The sequence below is a fragment of the Sinocyclocheilus grahami genome, unplaced genomic scaffold, assembly GCF_001515645.1.
Source record: "Sinocyclocheilus grahami isolate Dianchi unplaced genomic scaffold, SAMN03320097.WGS_v1.1 scaffold264.1, whole genome shotgun sequence".
In the NCBI taxonomy this organism is placed as follows: Eukaryota; Metazoa; Chordata; class Actinopteri; order Cypriniformes; family Cyprinidae; genus Sinocyclocheilus; species Sinocyclocheilus grahami.
Genome location: NW_015505443.1, coordinates 1279194 through 1301960, shown reverse-complemented (window position 1 = coordinate 1301960; position 22767 = coordinate 1279194). Strand labels below are relative to the sequence as shown.

The 22767-nt window shown below is 40.9% G+C and overlaps 1 protein-coding gene across 2 annotated transcripts; it reads right to left on the bottom strand.

Moving 5' to 3' along the window:
* Window positions 1–431: 431 nt before the first annotated feature.
* LOC107599318 (meteorin-like protein) lies at window positions 432–13893 on the bottom strand. 2 transcript variants are annotated; one of them, XM_016290869.1, is made up of 5 exons: window positions 13187–13288; window positions 12757–12876; window positions 9270–9658; window positions 3789–3848; window positions 432–851 (listed from the first exon to the last, which is right to left on the bottom strand). In XM_016290869.1, exons 2-5 carry the CDS (start codon window positions 12852–12854, stop codon window positions 538–540), a joined length of 861 nt encoding a protein of 286 aa, XP_016146355.1. In that variant the 5' UTR covers window positions 12855–12876; window positions 13187–13288; the 3' UTR covers window positions 432–537. The 2 variants fall into 2 exon arrangements, with proteins under 2 accessions (XP_016146355.1, XP_016146356.1); XM_016290870.1 differs by lacking the exons at window positions 12757–12876; window positions 13187–13288 and adding an exon at window positions 13444–13893.
* Between the last annotated feature and the right edge of the window lie 8874 nt (window positions 13894–22767).

Below are 22767 nucleotides of genomic sequence, written 5' to 3'. Positions count from 1 at the left end.
GAGAGAGAAAAAAAACTTTTAATCCTTGGAAAGACACATTTGCAATTGAACAGCCTGAAGACAAAACACAGGCAGGAATTGCACTTCAAATTTTCTTAAAAAATTAAAATTAAAAAGGCTTTTTCACCAATATATTTCTGTTATAGAAAACTGCAAAACTGTACATCAAGCTTTTTACAAAGCATTTGGGACTTCCGTTTTAGAATGTTCTTTTCACATTTTTACACATTCATCAGCCAGATCTGCTACATTTTGACTGCAAGAAAAGAAAAATCAGGAATATCAGTCTTAAGACATGTCAGGAGAAATCGCCATTGGCTTAGTAAGTTCAAGTCCAACTTCAGTTGTCTTTGCGGGATGTTTTAAGGGCACGAGTCGTGTCTCAGGCAATGCTGGGACAGCAGGTTTCTGCATCGGTATTGCAGTCTATACGGATCTAAACTGGCTCTGTCTGCAGACACAAACGGAGACAGACAGCTGCTCGCAGGGTCACAAATCCTCGCGACGGGGCGGACCGTGTGGTTTCCTGGAAAGAATTCAGTCTGTGTCCAAATGACATGGGTTGGTCCGTTGCTGCTGTGCGTCCTGATACACCCTAAGGAAGTCCTTGTACCGTGGAGCGCAACTGAGCCAGGCCTCTCCAAATCGCACAGTCCCAGTGAAGAGGAACTCACCCTCCCCCGGTTTAACCCTGCACTGCCTGGGCATCTTCACAAAGCCTGTCCAGCGTTTGGCCCGGCCACCCCCCGAAACAAACACTTGTGTCTTCTGTCTGTAAAGGCGACTCAGGGACACAGTGACAGAGGTCTGGTCGTCGTCCTCTGCCACACCAAGAATACTGCCCCGTGCCACTGAAGAGGGAAAGAATAAATAAAACCATGTAAGAAAAGTAGTTTTTTTCCATATTGACTGCATTATGGGATGTGCCTGGTCAAACAATCCTCAAAGAATGTATATGGGATTCCCATTTCAACGCATAGCAAATTGGGCCACCAATCTTAAAAGATTTTAATGGGAATTGTGTCTTAATTTCTTAAAAAACACTTTAAAATAAAGGACCAGTTCTCACTATTAACTTGTTGCTTATTAGCATGCATATTACTTGCAAATTGGCTGTATATTAGTACTAATAAAGCAAATATTAATGCCTTGTTCTATTTTAGGTCTCTTACTCCTACACCTTACCTAAACTTAACAACTACCTTACTATTAATAAGCAGCAAATTATGAGTTTAAGGCAAAAGTTGTAGCTGATAGTCAATTGTGACAATTGATCCCCAAACTAGAGTGTGAGCATTTCTTATGATGATTCATTTCTGATTCCAACATAAAACACAAACTAGATCTTTAAAAACATGTTACCAATAGGACCATGCCCCTAGGAATCTTAAGAATTTTTCAGCATTTTAAAACTTTTGTCAAAAACAATGCATCTAGGGTTTAGATAAATATTACATAATTTCTGAAAGAACTGTTTTTCAGTGACATACTGATACTGGAGTGCTAATATGATGCTGACAATATATTTATATGAATAATTTCTTATTAGCAATTATCACATTTTATTTAAAAAGTTTGTAAATTAACTTTGATGTTGGCTTGAGAAAGCCTAGTCTATTCTAAAATAGTTCGATTTAAGATAGACCAATTGATTTAAGATTTTGAAGATGGATTTTGAAGAGCCTTGGCTCATTTAAACATTTCGTCAATTTAATTCGATGGAATTTTTTTGTAGTTTTGTTTATCCATTTAAAAAAAAAAAAATCCTAAGTCCGATCTTTTTAACTCCAACACATCTCTAGATTGGCTTCTTTCTTTAAATTATTATTCCACTGCCTTATGTCTCACATTTTTAAACACAAAAATGTGAGACGTGTGAATGTTTATTCTCAAAATACTAAATGATAATAATACAGGATTAAATAGTAGATCAGTATTATTTCTTAAGCCAACATATTTGACATTAAATCTTGTATGGTGTTCGGCTCTGTGGGACCCGTTATCACTTTTTTTATCAAAAGAAAAATTATACTATTAATTATTTTTTCAAACTCAGACTCATTGGCCCATTTTCAATGACCACTCACTGTACAATCCCCCCCCTACACATCTATATTATATACAGGATGTTCGGGTTCACTGGACCCGGGGATAATAAAAGTGTGAAAATTTTAGGTCCTGTGTACCTTCACTCTGTCCTCCTATGTCTGGGCCTGCTATTAGTATGTGTGCCTGTGAGTGAGTGAGTGAGTGAGTGAGTGAGTGAGTGAGAGAGTGTGAGTTTTGTGTTTCTGCCCCTGCCAACAAGGCTGTAGCACTTTAACTCCTAAATGCGCTTTAACAAAGGTAAAGGGCAAATTTTGACCTTATATACGGTTTATATTGCTTGTAATTGGGATGAAGTAAACATCTGTTGAGTATTTTAACATTTAATTTTTGATTGTGTTGAATTAAAAACCCAAAACTGCTGGCTGAGTAACAAAAAACACTGGCTGAGTAACAAAAATATGCACACAAGGGTTAAATTAATGTTTATTTTACACAATATTTCCTCAATCTATTAAAAAGGCTGTCAGTAAACTATGGAGCTGACATAAAGGCCAAATATTAGCCTATTAACTGTGACTGTGGTCCATTTATCAGTATATAACATTCTTAAGATCCAAATCGTGCAGCAATTTTCACTTTAATCAGTAGGATCTTATTCTCATTATCTTTGAAGAGTCTTATTTGAGAGTTCCTGTAACTCAAACAGTTGCTTGGTGGGAGGGATGCTTTCAGACCATAATTGAATCAACTATAATTGAAATTCAATTGCTAATTTAATTTGATTTCTGACTACAGTCATTATCAAAAACATTTAAAGGGGTCATATCATGCTTTTTAAAAGATCATTATTTTGTGTATTTGGTGTAACAGAATATTGACATGCTTTAATGTTCAAAAAATACATTCTTTTTCAAATACTGTACATTATTGTAGGTCCTATATGCCTCGACTCTCTCAAACGCTTCGTTTTCTACAAAGTTCTTCCTTCCGACAAGCACAGTCTGCTCTGATTGGCCAGCTGACCCAGTGCATTGTGATTGGCCGAAACACCGCAAGCACTCCTCAGAAATGTAACTCCCCTTACCATAATCACGAGCTTCAAAATAAATGTAAAGACAGTAAATAATGTCATTAGTTTTACCATCAGTTATAGCCCGAAAGGGGAACAGACACAGTAATGATGCAGTACACAAGCCGCGGTTAAGACAGCTGACTCTACTGTGATGTGACGCTGTCGCTGTCTCTCTCACACACACACACACACGTGTTTACCTCCTCTCCTAGGTTCACGAAACAGTCGTCCATAAAATGCAATGCTGTTCTGTTGTAAGTGATCTTAAAGATTCCTAATTGCATCTACTTCCGGAAGGCCAAATAAGGTGCTTTTGCTTTCGCCTAGAAACACACAGCGTTTCCCTGACATGCTGCTTCAACACTAACTGCGGTTACTGAAACCACACCTTCTTTCTTTGCGTGCACATTTGGGCACATTATGCAAATATTCCCACATAGTGACCTAGATATGTGGGGGTGTGTTAGAATGAGCCGTTTTAGGGGGGCGTGGCAGAGTCTTAACTTTGATAAAGAATATCTATTTGGTTTTGAAACTTTAGTCTTAGCAACGTCAGGGATCTTATCTATGCACAATCAGCTTGTAACACTCCAAAGAGAAAGGAAAACTTGAAAAATCGCATCATATGACCCCTTTAACATTTCTTTAAAGATGTGACTTGTCTTACCAAAGTCACTGGTGCAAGCGGCCAGGAGGACCTCCGCATCTGTACAGGGTTGGCAGGGTGCTGTGGAGAGATAACAGAACAACAAAATCAGACCAAACACAGCCAATGCTTGATGGTAAAGTAACAGCAAGAACAATCCCACGTGCATAATGTAGCATGTTGATTTTAGAAATCTTTCTAACAAAAAACAGCACATTGATGTATCTACACCCGCCTCGTGGACTTTCAAAGACATAATTAATTTCTGCTGCAGATGGTTATTTATTGAGCGTGCAGAAGCCCACTTTACTGTCACGGCTTGTCGGCTTCTAAACAAACAGAAATGTGCGGCGGCCCGCGAGAAAGGGCTCCTCATAAAAAAAAAAAAAAACATCTGTAGTTGGTGGAGAGGAGGGAAAAATCTCGACCCTTCCCCCTCTAGAAAAACACTGACACAAACACACCGCGTCCTCACACCCCAACACAAATGAGATCCAGCTGAGAAGAACTTAAATAAGGAGCAGAGACTCCAAGGCCTAGTAGCTCTGGGTCCAAAACAAAAATAGAAACATCCATAGGAGCCCACGTTGCACAGCACTTTCACCTGTGCCAACATCCTAGAGTGAGTCGAACACTCTGTACTATTTTACAACCCGTAGCGACACATGACAAGAGACAAACACTTCAAAAGGTTTTCCAAAACTTTAAAAACTAAATTTTTCCCAAAGTGAGTGGTGGTTGGACGTTCAAAACTCATCGCCACAATGCTAGAGTGTTATGGGTGGGGACAAGGAATTGCAATGTGGTTGCTAAAGTATTTTGGCTTGTAGCACATTGTGATGCAATTGTCCAAGGATATTCTGGCCCATAGCACTAAAAAACAAATTTGTTGTAAAGTGAGTGTTGTATATGGTGCCTGACACCCAATCTACACTGGAAGCAAGTCACAGATAAGAGTGACAAGTGTGAAAACAAGTGTCAATGAAAACAAACAGTAAAAAAAAAAAAAAAAAAAAAAAAAAAAATTTAATTTTAAATAACTTCTCTATTTGAATATATTTTAATTAAAATACAATTTATTCCTGTGATGCAAAGCTGAATTTTCAGCATCATTAGTCTGCAGTGTCACATGATCCTTCAGAAATAATTCTAACATGCTGATTTGCTGTTCAAGAAACAGTTGTGCAATGTTGAAAACTGTTGTGCTGCATAACAAATAAAAAGAAAACAAATAGATAGAATGCAAAAAGATTAGAGAAGCAAGTGTTTTTTTTTAAGAAAACAAGCAGTTAGTAAATAAATAAAGTGCAAGTTTTTTTTATTAAAGAATAGAATTACAATAGAGAATGCTAGAGTTAGAGGGTCAAATAAAAATGGAAGAGATGTGATTTTAGTGGATTCTTGAAGATGGCTAAGGACTTAGCTGCTCGGACTGAGTTGGGCAGGTCATTCCACCAGGAGGGAATATTTAATTTAAAAGTCAGAAAGTGATTTTGTGCCTCTTTGGGATGGCACAATAAAGCGTGATTCACTTGCAGAACGCAAGCTTCTAGAGGGCACATAAGTCTGAAGTAATGAATTTAGGTAAAGGGGTGCAGAGCCAGTGGTGGTTTTGTAGGCAAACATGAATGCCTTGAATTGTATGCAAGCAGCTATTGGTAGCCAGTGCAAACTGATAAATAGAGGTGTGACGTGCATTATTTTTGGCTCATTAAAAATGTATCTTGCTGCCGCGTTCTGGATTAATTGTAAAGGTTTGATAGAAGTGGTTGGAAGACCTGCCAAGAGAGCATTGCAATAGTCCAGACTGGACAGAACAAGAGCTTGAACAAGGAGTTGTGAAGCATGTTCCGAAAGAAAGGGCCTGATCTTCTTGATGTTGAATAAAGCAAATCTGCAGGACCGGGCAGTTTTAGCAATGTGGTCTGAGAAAGTCAGCTGATAAATCAATCATAACTCCAAGGTTTCTGGCTGTTTTTGAAGGAGTTATGGTTGATGTGCCCAACTGGATGGTGAAATTGTGATGAAACAATGGGTTTGATGGAACCACAAGCAGTTCTGTCTTGGCAAGGTTGAGTTGAAGGTGATGGACCTTCATCCAGCAAGAAATGTCTGTTAGACAAGCTGAGATGCGAGTAGCTATCTTCGGATCAGGATGCAATGAGAGGTAGAGTTGAGTGTCATCAGCATAGCAGTGATATGAAAAGCCATGTTTCTGAATGACAGAACCTAGTGATGCCATGTAGACAGAGAAGAGAAGTGGACCAAGAACTGAGCCCTGAGGCACCCCAGTAGTTAGATGTTGTGACTTGGACACCTCACCTCTCCAAGATATCTTGAAGGACCTATCTGAGAGATAAGACTTAAACCACTGGAGTGTGGTTCCTGAGATGCCCTTTGCCAATAGGGTTGACAGGAGGATCTGGTGGTTAACCATGTCAAAAGCAGTGGACAGATCCAGCAAGATAAGTATTGAAGATTTGGAATCCGCTCTTGCCAGTCTTAGGGCTTCAACAACTGAGAGCAAGGCAGTCTCGGTTGAATGTCCACTTCTGAAACCAGACTGGTTGCTGTCGAGGAGGTTGTTCTGTGTGAGAAAGGCAGAGACTTGGTTGAACACAGCTCGTTCAAGTGTTTTTACAATGAAAGGAAGGGAAACCAGTCTGTAGTTCTCTAAAAGAGATGGGTTAAGGGTGGGTTTCTTAAGTAGTGGGGGTATACATTATAATTACACAAATACAGAGTAATATTAATTAACAGTGTGTAAATGCTATTAAATAATGTTCCATATTATATATACTGCATAATACTGTTATTACTATAGTAAATGCATGTAGGATCTGTAACAAATACACTGTATAAGCGTTACCCATTTTTTTCCTTTTTATGAATCCATTTTTTTCTTGATGAATAGATAGAAAGTATATATATATATATATATTTTGTAACATTATTAAAAGTCTTAACTGTCACTTTTGATCAATTAATGTGTCCTTGCTGAATATTTGTATTGATTTCTTTTAAAACATTAAATATAAGTCATGTCATTGACTCACACAAAACTAAATGCAATGGCTGTTTACAGTGTAGGCTGATAGACTGTTTAAATAATAGCAATCTAGCTTTACTTTCTTTATATTGGGCATTACTATGGAAAGTGGGCAAAATAACTAATCTGTATCAAAACCTTGATCGGTTGAACATGACCCTTCACATATGAGCACAGTAGGTCAAGTCTGTTGAGGAAACTGTGGGCAAGGAGAGCAGACCAGAGGTTGGCCGTGTTGTAACACAAGAAACATCGCACCACCAACGGGGCCAGAGGTCATCCAGGAATCATCTACGCAACAGCTGGCAAACGCCAAAGCTTCAAAGCGGGTGATCGTTCAGAACTCCAGGCCTTTCAGAGTTTTGATGTAAAGTGTTAACTGCCGCCGGCTCTCACATCCTGAACGCTAAAGCCTCACTTAAAGAGCAGATGGGTTTTTTCAATAGCTTTGCAGAAGATCATATGCAAAAGTTGAAACGGAACCGCAGGAATGAGCTGGCATCCGAGTCAGCAGCCCTCGCTGCCCCGAATTAATACAACGCTGCTGGGATCACAACCACTTCACACGCTGGCAGGGCAAAGGGGGGGGGGGAGATGGTGTCCCTGCTACATCTGGTCCCTCTGCATTTTATGCTAACGGAGAAAAGATTCATATGCCACTTTGCCTGCGTCCCAACCACTTCAGAGAGGCGGAATGAAAAGTAATGAAGGAAAAAGTGAGGGAGGGGAAGCCAGAGAGACAGGGGAAAAGAGGAAGAGGAAGGGAGTAAGGAAAAAAGATGGAGATAATATGTCCTCCCAACAGCTGGTCTAAGACACATTCCACAGTGATGGAAAGCAACTCAATTCCAGCACAGCAGCAGGTCAACATTCATGAGTTGAACGCGAAAAAAACCCACAAGCTCGGAAAAAGGAAAACAGGTCACCTTTCAGATGTGCCCGCTTAGATCACAAACGGAAAACACATACGTTCTCTGGAGGACATCATGGGCCACATCAAACCACGCGTTAATGCCACACAGTCCCAAAACAGGGAAACGGTTTAAAGTTTCTCTGCTTTATACTGTATCCATGCCTGCAAAATACAGCTGTTTATCAGAACCAGATTTACATGGCAGTTATGAATTCATACCCCCCTGAAGGGGGAAACACACTAAACAATACTTTTGCTTTGTTTTGGAGAGGAAAAACAGACTTATTATATGATGGATCTACACTGCTTCAGGCCATTCATTTCTTCGGTTTTGGCAGGTGCACTGCTTGAAATGTAATTTCTGAAAAGAGGCTGAATGTTTAACATGCTTTGCCGTGTAAATTGCAACAAGGTGCTTGTGACGTCCCATTGTGAGACTTACACTCAACATCCTGAAAAACACAGTCGGTATTTATTGCATGGAAAACAAGGTTCAAATCAGTATCACTTTCCAGAGTAAATATGAGCACAGATCCACCATCTCACCATCACAGAGGGGAGGACGTTTCCTGAGGCAAAGATATCATCTGTTGCTTGGCATGAAAACATTGGCTTCGGATAGCATACTTTTTAAAATAAACATACCCTCTGTATCGCGTGCATTAATAACAGTGTACCCAAAAACCTTGGAGTCACAGAAATTTAATAATGCTTTTTGCTGAAAGAATCAATTATTGTTGGAATTCAGTCGAAAGGGACGGTAAGCCTAACATTGAAAACGGATAGCATACTTTTTAAAATAAACATACCCTCTGTATCGCGTGCATTAATAACAGTGTACCCAAAAATCTTGAGTCACAGAAATTTAATAATGCTTTTTGCTGAAAGAATCAATTATTGTTGGAATTCAGTCGAAAGGGACGGTAAGCCTAACATTGAAAACTTTTTTTTTTTTAAATAATTCTTAAAGGTTTTTAAATAAATGACTTTTATTCAGCAAGGATGCATTAAATTGATCAAAAGTGACAGTAAAGCCTTTTTAATGTTAAAAAAGTCCGTTTTAAATAATTGCTGTTCTTTTCATCAAATAAACCTGAAGCATAGTTTTCAACATTGATAATAACAGAAATGTTTCTTGAGCAGAAAATCAGCATACTAGAATGATTTCTAAAGGATCATGTGCCACTGAAGACTGGAGTAATGATGCTGAAAAATTGGCTAAAATTACATTTTAAAAATATTACAACAGAAACATGTTATTTTAAATTGTAATATTTAAATAATATTTCACAATATTACTGTTTTGCTGTATTTTTGATCAAATAAACACAGCCTTGAAGAGCGTACGAGAGAGAGAAAAAAAAGAGAGAATCCATTGTCCCCTTAAGAATCCATTGGCCTTTTAGTCTGACAGCTTTGAGATACTACTCTACTCCTTAAATTTGACAAAAAAACATGCATTTATGTTTCAGGAAATACATCACATGAAAGAAAACTCTGCTTGTCAACCAAGTCTTTAAAGATCAAGAGAACCTCATACCAGATAATGACTGTGGATCTGCTCCTGGTCTGTGGTTGACCAGCTCGTACTGCAAGGCTGTGATTTTTCGGCTGATGTCCCTTTGAGGCACTGCCTCGATGAAGAGCGCCCCATCCTGGATGCTGAAACAGTGCACTCTCCCCTCTGCCTGATCTTCCTCACGGAGGAGCAGTCGCAGTTTGCCCAGCCGGTCCAGGTAGATGTGGGTCCCGCTGGACTCCTTAGAGGGTTTGATGCAGACGGAGAGAAGAGATGCCGCTGGGGACAGTGTGTTTGGCCGCAGGTTGATGATGATGGCCCCTGTGGGGTAAAGCCACTCCAGGAACCCCTGGGCACAGCGGAGATACACCTGTTCCACATCCCGAGTGTGTCCCTCATGGGTCAGCCCACTACAAGAAAGGAGAAATAAGCTCTGTTCCAGAACACCTACCCTACTTTATATAGCAGAATCCTACTGAAACTGAACCTCATAAGTAAATAAACCAAAACACTCTACACAGGCAGCACATAGGCATTTTTTTTCAGTCAGTGATGGCCAATATACATGACAAAACACTTTACAATAAGGTTTAATTTCATTCATTATTATTACGTTAGTTAACATTAACAATGAACAATATACATCAAATAAAGCATTTATTAATCTTAGTCAATGTTAATTTTAACAATAGAGATAGTTTACCAATGCATTTTTAAAATTAAATGTTTTACTTGTGAACATTAAAGCACTGTAAACTAACATGAACAATTATATTTTTTTAACTAGCATTCTAAATGCATTAATTAATGTTAACAAGTGAGACTTTAATGTTAAGCGTGTTAACCACAATTTAATGATAACAAATGACATGAGTAAAATTGCATTAAATTAATTGAGTTAAATATGCTGATATATGCACTTATGTATCACAATGTATTCAAAAATATTTTTGCACACAAACTGTCTTAGATTTGAAACAAATAAAAAGGCCAAAATATACCTTAAAAAAACACTCAAAAATGAAAGTCATGCAATCTGTTTAATCAGAATCAGGGAATGCAAATTTAAAATACAGTACACAGTGAATATGAAATAAATATGACATTGAGTTCAACATTGTCAATAAAATTCCCAATTAAGACACTTATCGGCCAAACATGGCTTATAAATTATATTTAAGCCATGGCAATATATCGTTCAACCATTAGAGCAGATCATCTCAAAATGATTGAAAATATGGGCCACTGTATCAATCTAAAACTGGTAAAACTTCTCATTTTAATCAGATTAGTCTCTTTTTATCAACAGACTTCATACAGTTATAATCCATGTTTCTCCTTGACTCCTGAAGGAGAGTTGGTCACTAAGTGCAATCATTCTGAGATTGGCGTATCCGTGAATTCAGCCAAAACAAATCATTTCAAAAGGCAGCATAATTTTGCTGGCTTCTGTCTGGAAGTAATTGTATGATGCCTTAAAATACTAGAAGGGAAATAGTAGGCCATCCAACAGGCTCTGGAATGGAGCAATCGTCAAACATCAAACACTGTGATGTATTACTCACCAAATTCTGACATCCAGTTATAACTGGTTAACTTTTACAAATAACCACTTACAGGCCTTAGATTAAACAAAGCAAGCCAACCTGTTTTGAAGCAAATGATGGGTAATCCCCTAAATAATGATGGTTGGATCTTCAGTCAGCTTTAGTTTAGCGGCCTTTTACGTGCAACACAGCAAAGGAAACTTCAAACATTAGGGTGATTGTTCTGAACAGTCTGCACCAGAGTCGAGTCCAAAGCTAAAGCTCATATGAAAGAAAGGCTTTTCTCAGAGCAGGAAGAATGAAGTTAATGTCTTTTCACACAAGGTGTTAAGACCCACGCGCAAGACTTGCTGCATGACCAGTCACGTGCAAGCATGCACACACACATACACATTAACCGTCTCTCATTTTTCTTCTCTCCTTTCCAACGTTTTGGCAAGATCCAGCACTGGCATCCTGCCGTGGGTAGGATTTTTTAAACGCAAGTCAATGGTTCCTTGGACACACAGGCCTCTCTGCAGACAAGTGCAGAGACAGTAGCCGAACCCGGAGCATGCAAGTGCAAATGCAGGTCACGCAGTGAACCTCCCCTCGCTTTCAACTCCTCAAAAAGACGAGGAGATGCATGTCCGGGCAGCAGTCCTGCCGCTGTCCACCGGCCACACAAAAGACTCTCTCCACTACTTTTAGGCATCATCTGTGGTTCTGCGCCTTGTCAGTTGGGCAGAAAATGAGCCATCTGCTTCTGAAGCCTCCAGCGGTTCTTCAATCAGAGATGAATTTAGGCCTGCTGCAAGACCCTAGATTAAACTCTCACCAAAATGAGAGGTGAGGACCAAAACTCCTGCGGAGCCTGGGGTGACACATGTGCAGAGCAGACTTGCAAGCTGCCGTGTCCTCATTTATAAGGACTCCTCTTTAATTACGAGTATTTGAAATTTAGCTCTGCCATAATGAGAGGCTGAACTCAGATCTAGCAAATCAACACCAGATTATGGCTGCGCAGTCAGAGTACAGCACATTAAACTGTATTACTGTAAAAAGACTTCACAGCAACCCTAAATAGGCCTATGTATTTTATTTTATTTTTTGAAGGAATGGCGCTATTGTTGAGGAATAACAACAAACGTTGTTAGGAGATGAAGTTATGTGGCAGGGAAATCTGTAACATGAACTAATCTCCTCGTCAGTTAAAGATGTATGACTAACCCAGACTCTTCACATCTAGCTGCACATTGAGCTTGAAGGATTTAAAAAGCCACCTTGACACCATATTATTACTGAAAACTAAAAGCTTCTAGAAAAACACCGCAGAAGCCTATGTGCAATAGCTTATTAACTTAAAACGCCTTTAAACAACCAATAGAATAATTTGCATATTACACATGAGGGATTAACATGGGTTTGGTCAAAGCAGAGAGCAGAAATGAAATCACTGCACAGATGGTTTCTGCTTTCAGGTTATGCCAGTGAGGTTCAATATTATAGAGCAAAGCAGTAATTACAACACAGTAAATCTGAGTAAGAAAATAAATACATACATACTATTCAGACCAAGAGAATAATAATAATAAAAAAGAGAGAATATAATAATAAAATGTTAATTCATTGAGACAGGTGCTACAACCACTCATTACAATAGGCTACCACTATACTCAACACAACTCATAAACTAATGCTAATAATACTATCACTGCTCATATTAACCCTAAAAATAATAAAAGTACTAATGAGGTTAAATATTATTATTTTTTGTTATTATTATACTTATTTTAGTATAAAAACGTTTGTGTTAATTTACAACATTAACTCACCAATATTAATTAATCTACAGATTTTAATCTTAGACTTTAAAGACTTAAATCTCTAAATATAATATACTAAATTACGTTTTATTATACACTGACAAACGAGTACTAAGGACTCACTTGAATAATCTAAATGTTTGAAGCGTGTCTCACCTGCCCCTCCAGCTGCACTGGTCGCTTGAGTACTGGCAGCGCGCAATCCGACACAGAAGCACACCCGACAGCAAATACGCCAAGAACGGCGAGAGCATGTTTTGTCCCACCGCTGTCTACTTCTCCCCCAGCGCGATACTAGATAGCTGTGCTTTGCAGTCACCAATATTAATTAATCTACAGATTTTAATCTTAGACTTTAAAGACTTAAATCTCTAAATATAATATACTAAATTACGTTTTATTATACACTGACAAACGAGTACTAAGGACTCACTTGAATAATCTAAATGTTTGAAGCGTGTCTCCCCTGCCCCTCCAGCTGCACTGGTCGCTTGAGTACTGGCAGCGCGCAATCCGACACAGAAGCACACCCGACAGCAAATACGCCAAGAACGGCGAGAGCATGTTTTGTCCCACCGCTGTCTACTTCTCCCCCAGCGCGATACTAGATAGCTGTGCTTTGCAGGTATGGAATAAAACAGTCCAGCGTCGGTATTTTCTTCACTACATCGTGTTTTCTTAAGTATGGTTTCACACCAATATTAATTAATCTACAGATTTTAATCTTAGACTTTAAAGACTTAAATCTCTAAATATATTATACTAAATTACGTTTTATTATACACTGACAAACGAGTACTAAGGACTCACTTGAATAATCTAAATGTTTGAAGCATGTCTCACCTGCCCCTCCAGCTGCACTGGTCGCTTGAGTACTGGCAGCGCGCAATCCGACACAGAAGCACACCCGACAGCAAATACGCCAAGAACGGCGAGAGCATGTTTTGTCCCACCGCTGTCTACTTCTCCCCCAGCGCGATACTAGATAGCTGTGCTTTGCAGGTATGGCATAAAACAGTCCAGCGTCGGTATTTTCTTCACTACATCGTGTTTTCTTAAGTATGGTTTCACTTTTTTTAGCGCGTAATTTACTCAAGAAGCGCGACTAATGCCGAAAGTCCGAGAAGCGCGTTTGCTCGCTCACTCCATGTCGCTCGCAGCCAGCAGCACTGAACAGCAGCGCTCTACTCGAGTGAAGACAGCGGCGACGAGCTGAGCAAACCGAGTACAGCCGCTCACGCAACTTTGAAGAGCGCACATGCGCAAACAGCAGCAGCGCTTTATTCCAGTGGAGGCGCGTTCCTCCAGAGTTCAATGAGCGCCTCAGCTCGGATTCCTCTGCGCGTCACCGCCAGCTGACTGACGCAGGACGCATGCGCAAAAGAGCTCAAGACATTTGGCTGATAAAATTGGCTCATTTTTTTCATTGAGACGATGTGTAAAGTTCTGGCACATTCATCACAATAATCAATATCGATGGTTTTAAGTAGGCTTGTTTCTGACACAGAATTTAAACATATTTATCAAGGCAAACATTCAGTGGGGTCCAAAGATCTGAGAAACTACTAGTATTTGCATACAGCTCTGGTTTAAAGGGGTCATATGATGCGATTTCAATTTTTCCTTTCTCTTTGGAGTGTTACAAGCTCTTGGTGAATAAAGAAGATCTGTAAAGTTGCAAAGACTAAAGTCTCAGATCCAAAGAGATATTCTTTATAAAAGTTAAGAGTCAGCCACACCTACCTAAAACGGCTCGTTCTAACACGCCCCCACATGTCTACATCACTATGTGGGAAGATTTGCATAACACCGCCCAAATGTTCACGCAAAGAAAGAAGGCGTAACTTTTATTCTCGCTGTAGTATTGTTGCCGTCGCCGCCATGTCGTGAAGGCGCTGTGTGCTTCGTTGTGAAAGCGAAACTATTTTGTTTGGCCTTCCAAAAGAGGACGATATCTGTTTCGTCATGCCTGGAGCTGATCTGTGCTGGTCGCTGAGGAAATACTTCAACTTCGCGCTGTCGATCGCCGGATCGGCTTTCACCGTGGACGAAGCGGAGTCCAGCCCGGGGTCGTCACATGTGGTTGCCGCAGGCATCACAATATGGTAAGGGACGTAACATTTCTGTCACACGCTTGAGGAATTTGGCCAATCACAACGCACTGGATAGCTGGTCAATCAGAGCACACCTCGCTTTTTCAGACCGATGAGCTTTGTAAAAATCGATGCATTTCAGAATGCGGGGCACAGAGGAGAAACAATAACGTACAGTATGTGGAAAATAATGTGTTTTTTTAACCTTAAACCACATAAACACATTTCATTACACCAAATACACAAAATAATGTTCTTTTTAGCAACATCATATGACCCCTTTAATACATTTTTCATTAAAAATACATGCTATAATCAGCAAAAATAGGAGTAAATGAATTAATATATTGTACATACGTTGTATAAATTAATGGAATTTGGAAAATTATTACAATAAGAAGAACTGTAATATTTTAACATTTATCCCTATGAAGAAAAGCAGCTTGCTAAGATAATGGTGTGTAATTATAGATTTAAACAAACCTCTTATCCTCAGTAAGGCGTGTAAACATTGCCATTTGTGCTATAAACACGAATGATGACGAATGATGAAAGCCTGTGGTTTTATGAGGAAGTGCATTTAATTTCTAAACCAGCTTACAATTTTCACCTAAGAGTTTTCCCTAAATAAAATTACTAGTTAGTAAGGTAGTTGTTAAGTTTATGTATGGGGTAGGATTAAGAGGTCTAAAATATGGTCATGCAGAATAAAGCATTAATATGTGCTTTATAAGTACAAATAAACAGTCGATATGCTATAGTGGTTGATAAAACGGATATTAAAAATTGCTCAGACATGCATGAAATAGCAATACCAGAATATCAGAGACTTTGACTTGGGTCATATATAACACTTAAATATTTTTATTTTGGCAACAACTACCAATAAGCACCATTAATACTTCTTCAGAAAATGTAATAATCAAGTTTTCCACATGTAATGTGATATTCTATTCCTCCATCATCTTCAAGTGTGATCAAGAAACCCGTTAGACAGGAGAGACTAGGTGTCAGAGACAGTTATTTAACACTGGTTTCACAACACATGTGATTAAGAGCTGTTTGGCACACTGCTGGCCTGCTGCTGTCTCTCAGTATAATGATACAGCTCCTCCTTGAACAAGAACAACGTGCATGTCAGGACAAGCGAATCACAACTCAGAGACACCTGCAGATGTTTTCCCTTATTATTCCCTCTCTTTCTGTCTTTTAAGAGGCAACAAGAAGAACAGAGCTTCTATAAGAGAGCATATGTATATGTAAACAGTTCATATATGTTCATCTTCGGTTTCATAATCCTCAGCGTACCTCAAAACAGCCCACATTTCTGGCTTCTGATTACAAGAATGGATTCCGTTTAGTGTGAGAGGACCTCATTCTAAGTGTTGGCTGACTGTGCCCCTCTGTGTTTACTTGAAGGAAAAATTTTAAATCTGTTATTGTTTATTTACCCTCATGTCATTGGAAACTCAAATCCTCTTAGTTTTTTCCATGGAATACAAAAGGAGACATTTCGAAGATTCTTAATGTTGTTTTAAAACCAAAACCAAAATTAGAAATGAAGACTTCAAATGCAAAAGCCTGAGAGTGGAGATTTTGAGGGACACACTGACAGCCTGAAAAATGCAAGAACCACATCTCTAAACTAACAGGAGATTGAGAAGGAAAGAGCTTGAATTTTGGGTAGTCTGTTTTTGGTTTCTGAGTTATTGCCTAATTGCATGCAGGGCTTGAGTCACTCTGAGCTGTTGCACGGCCAGTCCCTGATCTGAAAAACAAATGCAAAGTGGAGTTAACTGCAGTCAAGGTGTGTGTTTGTGCGCAGGAACAAGGAAACCAGAGGATCAGGGAGAATTATGCATCATAGTATGACATCATTACCCACCGATTCACTTCTCCAAGTTACAAGAAACTTTTTTCTCGCATTGTAAATTGAGAACTAAGCCCTCATGGAGATAAACATACCAAAATAGTGAGGCAGGAAATGAACCAACCAGCTGTCCTGTTTAAATGCATTGCTCGGGGAAGATGGAGGGCAGGCTATTCTGTTGTTTCACAATGCCAGTAATCACAGTAAATGTCAACCAGACAAGTGCGTTTGATAAAATGCTGTTATGAGAGAAGTGCACTTACAAACTAGGATACTTATGATATTTCTGGCAACTGCACAGTATGTATAAACCAGATACCTTGCATTCTTCAGTATGTTTCAAAAACAAATGTTTATCTCTCTGAAAATGAAAGACAAAGTGTATTGAAACTTTTTTGGTCGAGTGCAGACCTGAAGTGTAGTGCAACATAGCAGCCAACACACATTTCAACACTGTGACTGCTGCAGTGTCAATCATCACTTTGGTTGTTGTTGCTTCTGGTAAAACTGCCATTCACTCAGACATATGTTCAGATCGGTGCTTGTGTGTTTTTGCCAGGACTGAGACGCTTCAAGAAACCGTTCACCCAGAAATGAACCATCTGTCATCATTTACAAACGCTCATGTCACTGAAAACCCACATAACTTGATTTTTTGTTGTATTGAATGTGCATCTGGAGTGTACTTCAAGTCTTAAAATGATATAAAAAACTGTACTTGCAGATAATATATTAATTAAATAAAATGCCACTTAAGTGTACTTAAAGAAAGTACACATTCTTGACTGTTTATTAACACTTAAATGCACTTTTTAAATAGAGTCCACTTAGAAATAATGTCAAAATAATTTTTAAGTACAATCATAATGCTTTAATAATCTTTTGTCATGCTTTAGTGAAGTACGCTTTTTGATGTTTTTCTAACAGTAAGCAGTAAATTTTAACCATATTTTAAAGAAATTATGAAATTAATATAAAACGTCTCGGTTACATATGGTAACCCTCGTTCCCTGAAGGAGGGAACGGAGATGTCACGTCGGTGACCGACGAATTGGGATATCGCTTCGATAGACCAATCTACTGTAGGATATCAGACCGAATCAGACAATCTAAGATTTGGTCAGAACCGAGTTGAGGCACGAGGAGTCACAAAAATTCCACAGAGGCCCCTGACAACAGGATGTCATAAATCGGCCCCCAGCCTCTCTGAAGCAAGCCTAAACCTAAGCCCCTGTCACAGAACAGTTTTCAACATTAACACAAAAGAACACATTAACAAGTCCAATTTTGGGGCAAGTTATCAAGAATAATGGTCAAAAGAGATGCACAGCGTGACCGCCACATGGAAACCCGACACTAACCGGGGCCTCTCGGTGCCACTACCCGTTTGAGGTGAGAACACAGGAGGATACCGGCTCCACACGGAGGCTATAGAATCTAGCGAAGCCCAGCCCGCAGCACTACAAATATCTGTCAGCGAGGCGCCACGAGCCAGCGCCCAGGAGGATGTAACACTTCTAGTTGAGTGAGCTCGCAGCCTGAATGGGCAGGGCACATCCTGTGCCTGATAAGCCAGGGTGATGGCATCCACAATCCAGTGGGCCATACTCTGCTTAGAGACGGCATTCCCCTTCTGCCGGCCTCCGTAACAGACAAAGAGCTGGTCTGAGGTCCTGAAGCTTTGTGCCCGGTCTATGTAGCACCTTAATGCTCGGACGGGACAGAGCAAACCCTTATCCCTCCTCCGGGGGCAGCGCTTGCAGGTTCACCACTTGGTCTTTGAAGGGTGTAGTGAGAACCTTGGGCACGTAGGGGGCCGGGGCCACAGGATTACCTGGGAGTCAGCCGGCCCAAACTCTAGGCACGAATCGTCGATTGAAAATGCGTGCAGGTCCCCTACCCTCTTGATGGAGGCCAGTGCAAGCAGGAGCAAAGTTTTCAATGAAAGAAACTTTAGCTCAACTAAATGCAAAGGCTCGAATGGGCCCTGCTGTAGGGATTTTAGCACTAGAGACAGGTCCCAAGAGGGTATAGAGGGGGGCCGGGAAGGAACCTGATGACGAGGTCATGCTTACCTACGGACTTCCCATTCACCGGGTCATGGTACGCAGCAACCTGGACTTTCGCTCCAGCCCTTGCTGCAGAAAGGAAAGCACGACCGCAATCGGGCATCTCCAGGGGTCTTCACTACCTCCTGGGGTAGGTCACCTAGAACCTCCGTGTCCCGTCCAGGGACCAGACATGGAGTCTCCAAAGGTCTGGACGTGGGTGCTAAACGGCGCCCCGTCTCTGAGTCAGTAGATCCTTCCTCAGAGGAATCGGCCAAGGAGGGGCTGTCGCGAGGAGCACAAGCTCGGGGAACCAGGTCCGAGTGGGCCAATATGGCGCCACTAGCAAGACTTGCTCCTCGTCCTCCCGGATTTTGCACAGTGTCTGTGCGAGAAGGCTCACTGGGGGAAACGCATACTTGCGAAGGCCCTGCGCCCAGCTGTGTGCCAGTGCGCCTGTGCCGAGTGTTCCCTCGGTCAGGGAGTAGAACAACTGGCAGTGAGAGGTTTCTGGAGAAGCAAACAGGTCTACCTGAGCGGCTCCGAAACGTCTCCAAATCAGCTGAACTGTCTGGGGATGGAGTCGCCATTCTCCCGGGAGCATTGCTCGAGACAGCTCGTCGGCTGTACGGTTGAGCAGGCCCAGACTGTGAACAGCACGAAGCGCAGACCACCTTGTCGGTTGATGTATGCAATGGTCGCTGTGTTGTCCGTTCGGACCAGTACGTGCTTGCCTCGTAAGCGCCCTTTGAGACGGTTCAAGGCAAGGTGCACTGCCAACAACTCTAGGCAACTGATGTGCCAATGCAGCTGCGGGCCCGTCCAAACCCCCGAGACTGCATGCCCGTTGTACGTGGCACACCACCCGGTGGTGGAGGCATCCGTGTGACCCGATTCAGGCTTTGCCACCGTCCCGGAGGGTGGCAGCGCAGCTGAATCTTCATCGGACAGCTCTCCCTCCGATGCTGAGATCGACATGTGGTCGGGGGGAGGTCCACTGGATACTGCTGGTACGCTCTTTAAAGAGGGCCCAGCGCATTCCGTGGGTCGCTCCACTGGATCGGAGTTGCAAGAGGAGTGATGGTCCCCAGAGGGTTGGTTCCCTGCGGGGTTTCGTTACCATCACCCGGTGCCAGGTAACGACTGCACCCAGAAACGCACGGGTGAAACGGTATCCTTATAAGGACGATCAGTCGTCTTTATAAAGACGCACCCGTGGAGCTCTTTTAGAGAAATTTGCTCTTTAGGAAATGCTTTTTTAGTGCTGAGGCGCACAGGGGAGATGGTCGCTTGCAACACGACAGGGGGTAGTGCAGCCTGAAGTGCGCAACCCACTCGACACTGGAACGACCACCGCTGAAGCGCCGTCTCGCCAACACAGAAAGCTTCCGAGAGCGTGCTGAACTCGTAGTTCTCGAAATGAATATAGAGCAGAACGATGTTGTCGCTCGGCTCCGAAGCGAAAAGCTGGTATGCATTGCACCTGCTGCCTTATTATACTCATGCTGTGATCAGCGGCAGCTGGATGCAATAATTGCATGCCAATGTGCATTGGCTCGTTTAGTTTACACTCGAAGTAGATTGGTCTATCGAAGCGATATCCCAATTCGTCGGTCACCGACGTGACTCGGAGTGACTGACTGAAAGGGAACTGAATGTACTTAAGTCCTACTTAAGTGGGTCAAAAAAGCACTCAAAAGTTCAGCTAATTGCATTTAATATCAATTGTACCTATACTACATTTTCATTTAATTGCAATTAACATGCAAATGTCCAGAAACAGTACATTCAGAACTTCACACTTAAGTTATTTTAAAGTAAATGTACTATTTTGATTATAAGTATGCTTTTTCACAAGCTAAAACTTAAAAAGGTCAATAAAGCGCTATAAAAGTAGTCCACGACTATACTCCAAGTCATTTGAAGCTGAGTGAGGAAAATGTAGTTGAATTTTAGAATCTCAGCTGATTAGAAATTTGTGATCAAATCATTATTAGACTAACCGATTCATTAAAGAAACAAAAGAAAAATCTGTTCACAAATCTGACATTATTGTACTAAGGAGAGCTGGGGTGGATTTTCAGTGAATAACAACTGAAATTTTTTGGTGTTTTCCTCACAGAAAGCTATAGCATCGGGTCCTGTTTGAAACTCTCTCCATTCATTTTAACAGCAAAAATTCTCCCTTTGCATTCCAATGAAAAAAAGAAGGTCATATGGTTCTGAAACGACATGAGGGTGAGTAAATAATATATGAATATTAATTTTGGATGAACTAACCCTTACAAGAATGCAAGTAACTGCAAAGTTTCTATGGGAGCATTAGTAAATGCAAACTCAAAAGATACACTGTGCACACCTAGGATGACATTTTGCATGCGAATATGTGCACCCAGCATTACTCAGCCTGCTGCGCTGTATCAGCCCTTTTAATGCTTTCAAGCTGTGCGTCAGTCAGCCATCAGCGAGCTCATACCTCACTCCCACTCCTTTCCATAAATCTCCACCATCCCTCTCCCCAAAATCCTCTCCAGAGGAATTTTCTGACAAAGAGAGACTCACCCTAGCAGGTGGAAGCTTATTGTTTTATAATGCCGATGCCACGTTAGTTACTCTCATCATAGTTTAGCACAGTTTAATAGTGAAAATATGGAATTTCGTGTAGCCTATGCCATCACTCATTTATTTTAAAGGGTTTATGACTAAATTCCATTAATGATTTTCATTTTGTTCCAGATCATTTGTGTTGCTTGATAAACAATGCTACATTAGTAACAGCTGGGTGTGGGCGGGAGCTTCACTAATAGCTGTCATAGAAATAGCATTAGTAATCTTGGTTTGACTCATCATCTTTAGGAGGGGCTCTTCCTCTTTTCAGATCAGTATCGCTGGACTGATTTTGATACGGCCCCTGTGGTGAAGAAGCAGCCCCTCTTGGCCAGCATTCCAGCCCTGGTGTGGGAGGAGAGATCAGAATTTGCTTGCTGAAGACAATCATTTTAGATATGCTTGAACTGTGAAGTGGGCAGACCATAAAAGCGTCAACCATTGGAGCAGCTGATGGCAGTGGACAGGCGTGGAGATCATAGCGCGTGGGTGAACTGTTCAGTTCCTCGTAAAGTCCCAGAAGCTTTCCTGACTTAACATGTAACATGCTTCTGTTTTAATTTAGCTGCATCTGCAGCACATAAAAAAAAAAAAAAATTAATTAAGATACAAGAGTTTTAATTTTTCACAAAGACATCGCCAAACTTCTGGTTTCAGTCTATGACTTTGTTCCATCACTGCAACTTAAATACAGGCCAGAGATGTAGAGCCCTGCATTTCAGCCCGAGACCGACAGGGCCCGACTTATTGGCTTCGGGCCAATTTTCAGACATGGGCTGGGCATCGGGCCTGTTTTAGGCTTCTCCTTATTTTTATATTTTAGACATCCATCTGTTATTGTGATTAAAAAGATTTGCCACGCTGGAGGAAACAACACACAGACTGTCTGGAGAAGTGAGCGACTTCGGACACAACTTAAGACTCAGGAAAACAAGGGTACACAAACTTTTTTTTAACTGAACGTAAAGGTGACAGTTACATAATCACATTGATATCTTAGCAACATGCTAACACCATGTCTACACCGGACGCGAGTGGCGTGGTGTGACAAAATACGATAGAACTCATTATAATCAGTGATGCTGTCTACACTGGATGCGGCGCGGCACGACACTACACGACAAATCCCTGACAGAAAACTGCTGCTGCGTTCTATTTATGACATATTGACACAAATTTCAAATGATTTTCAATGGTCGCTTTGTCGCGTCCAGTGTAGACAAACTTTAGCTGTTGCGGCGCAGCGGTGTAGATACGGTGTAATGCTAAACTCCAGCAACTCCAATGCTGCCTAGACTTTTACAGATTAATCAGCATTTTGGCTGTTCATTTAAACGACAACAGCATTTTGGAGCCTGAGAATGTAAACTTTTGAAAACAATAGGTGTAAATTACAAAAACACAAACTTGTGAAAACTGTGATGTCATGTGCAAACGTATTACCTGTTCAGTCTATATGTACAGTATGCATGAGTAAATGAAAAATGCATATGTGTGCAGGAGCGTAATGTTTCTTTACAAAGTTACATCGCCAACTACTGGCCTGGCA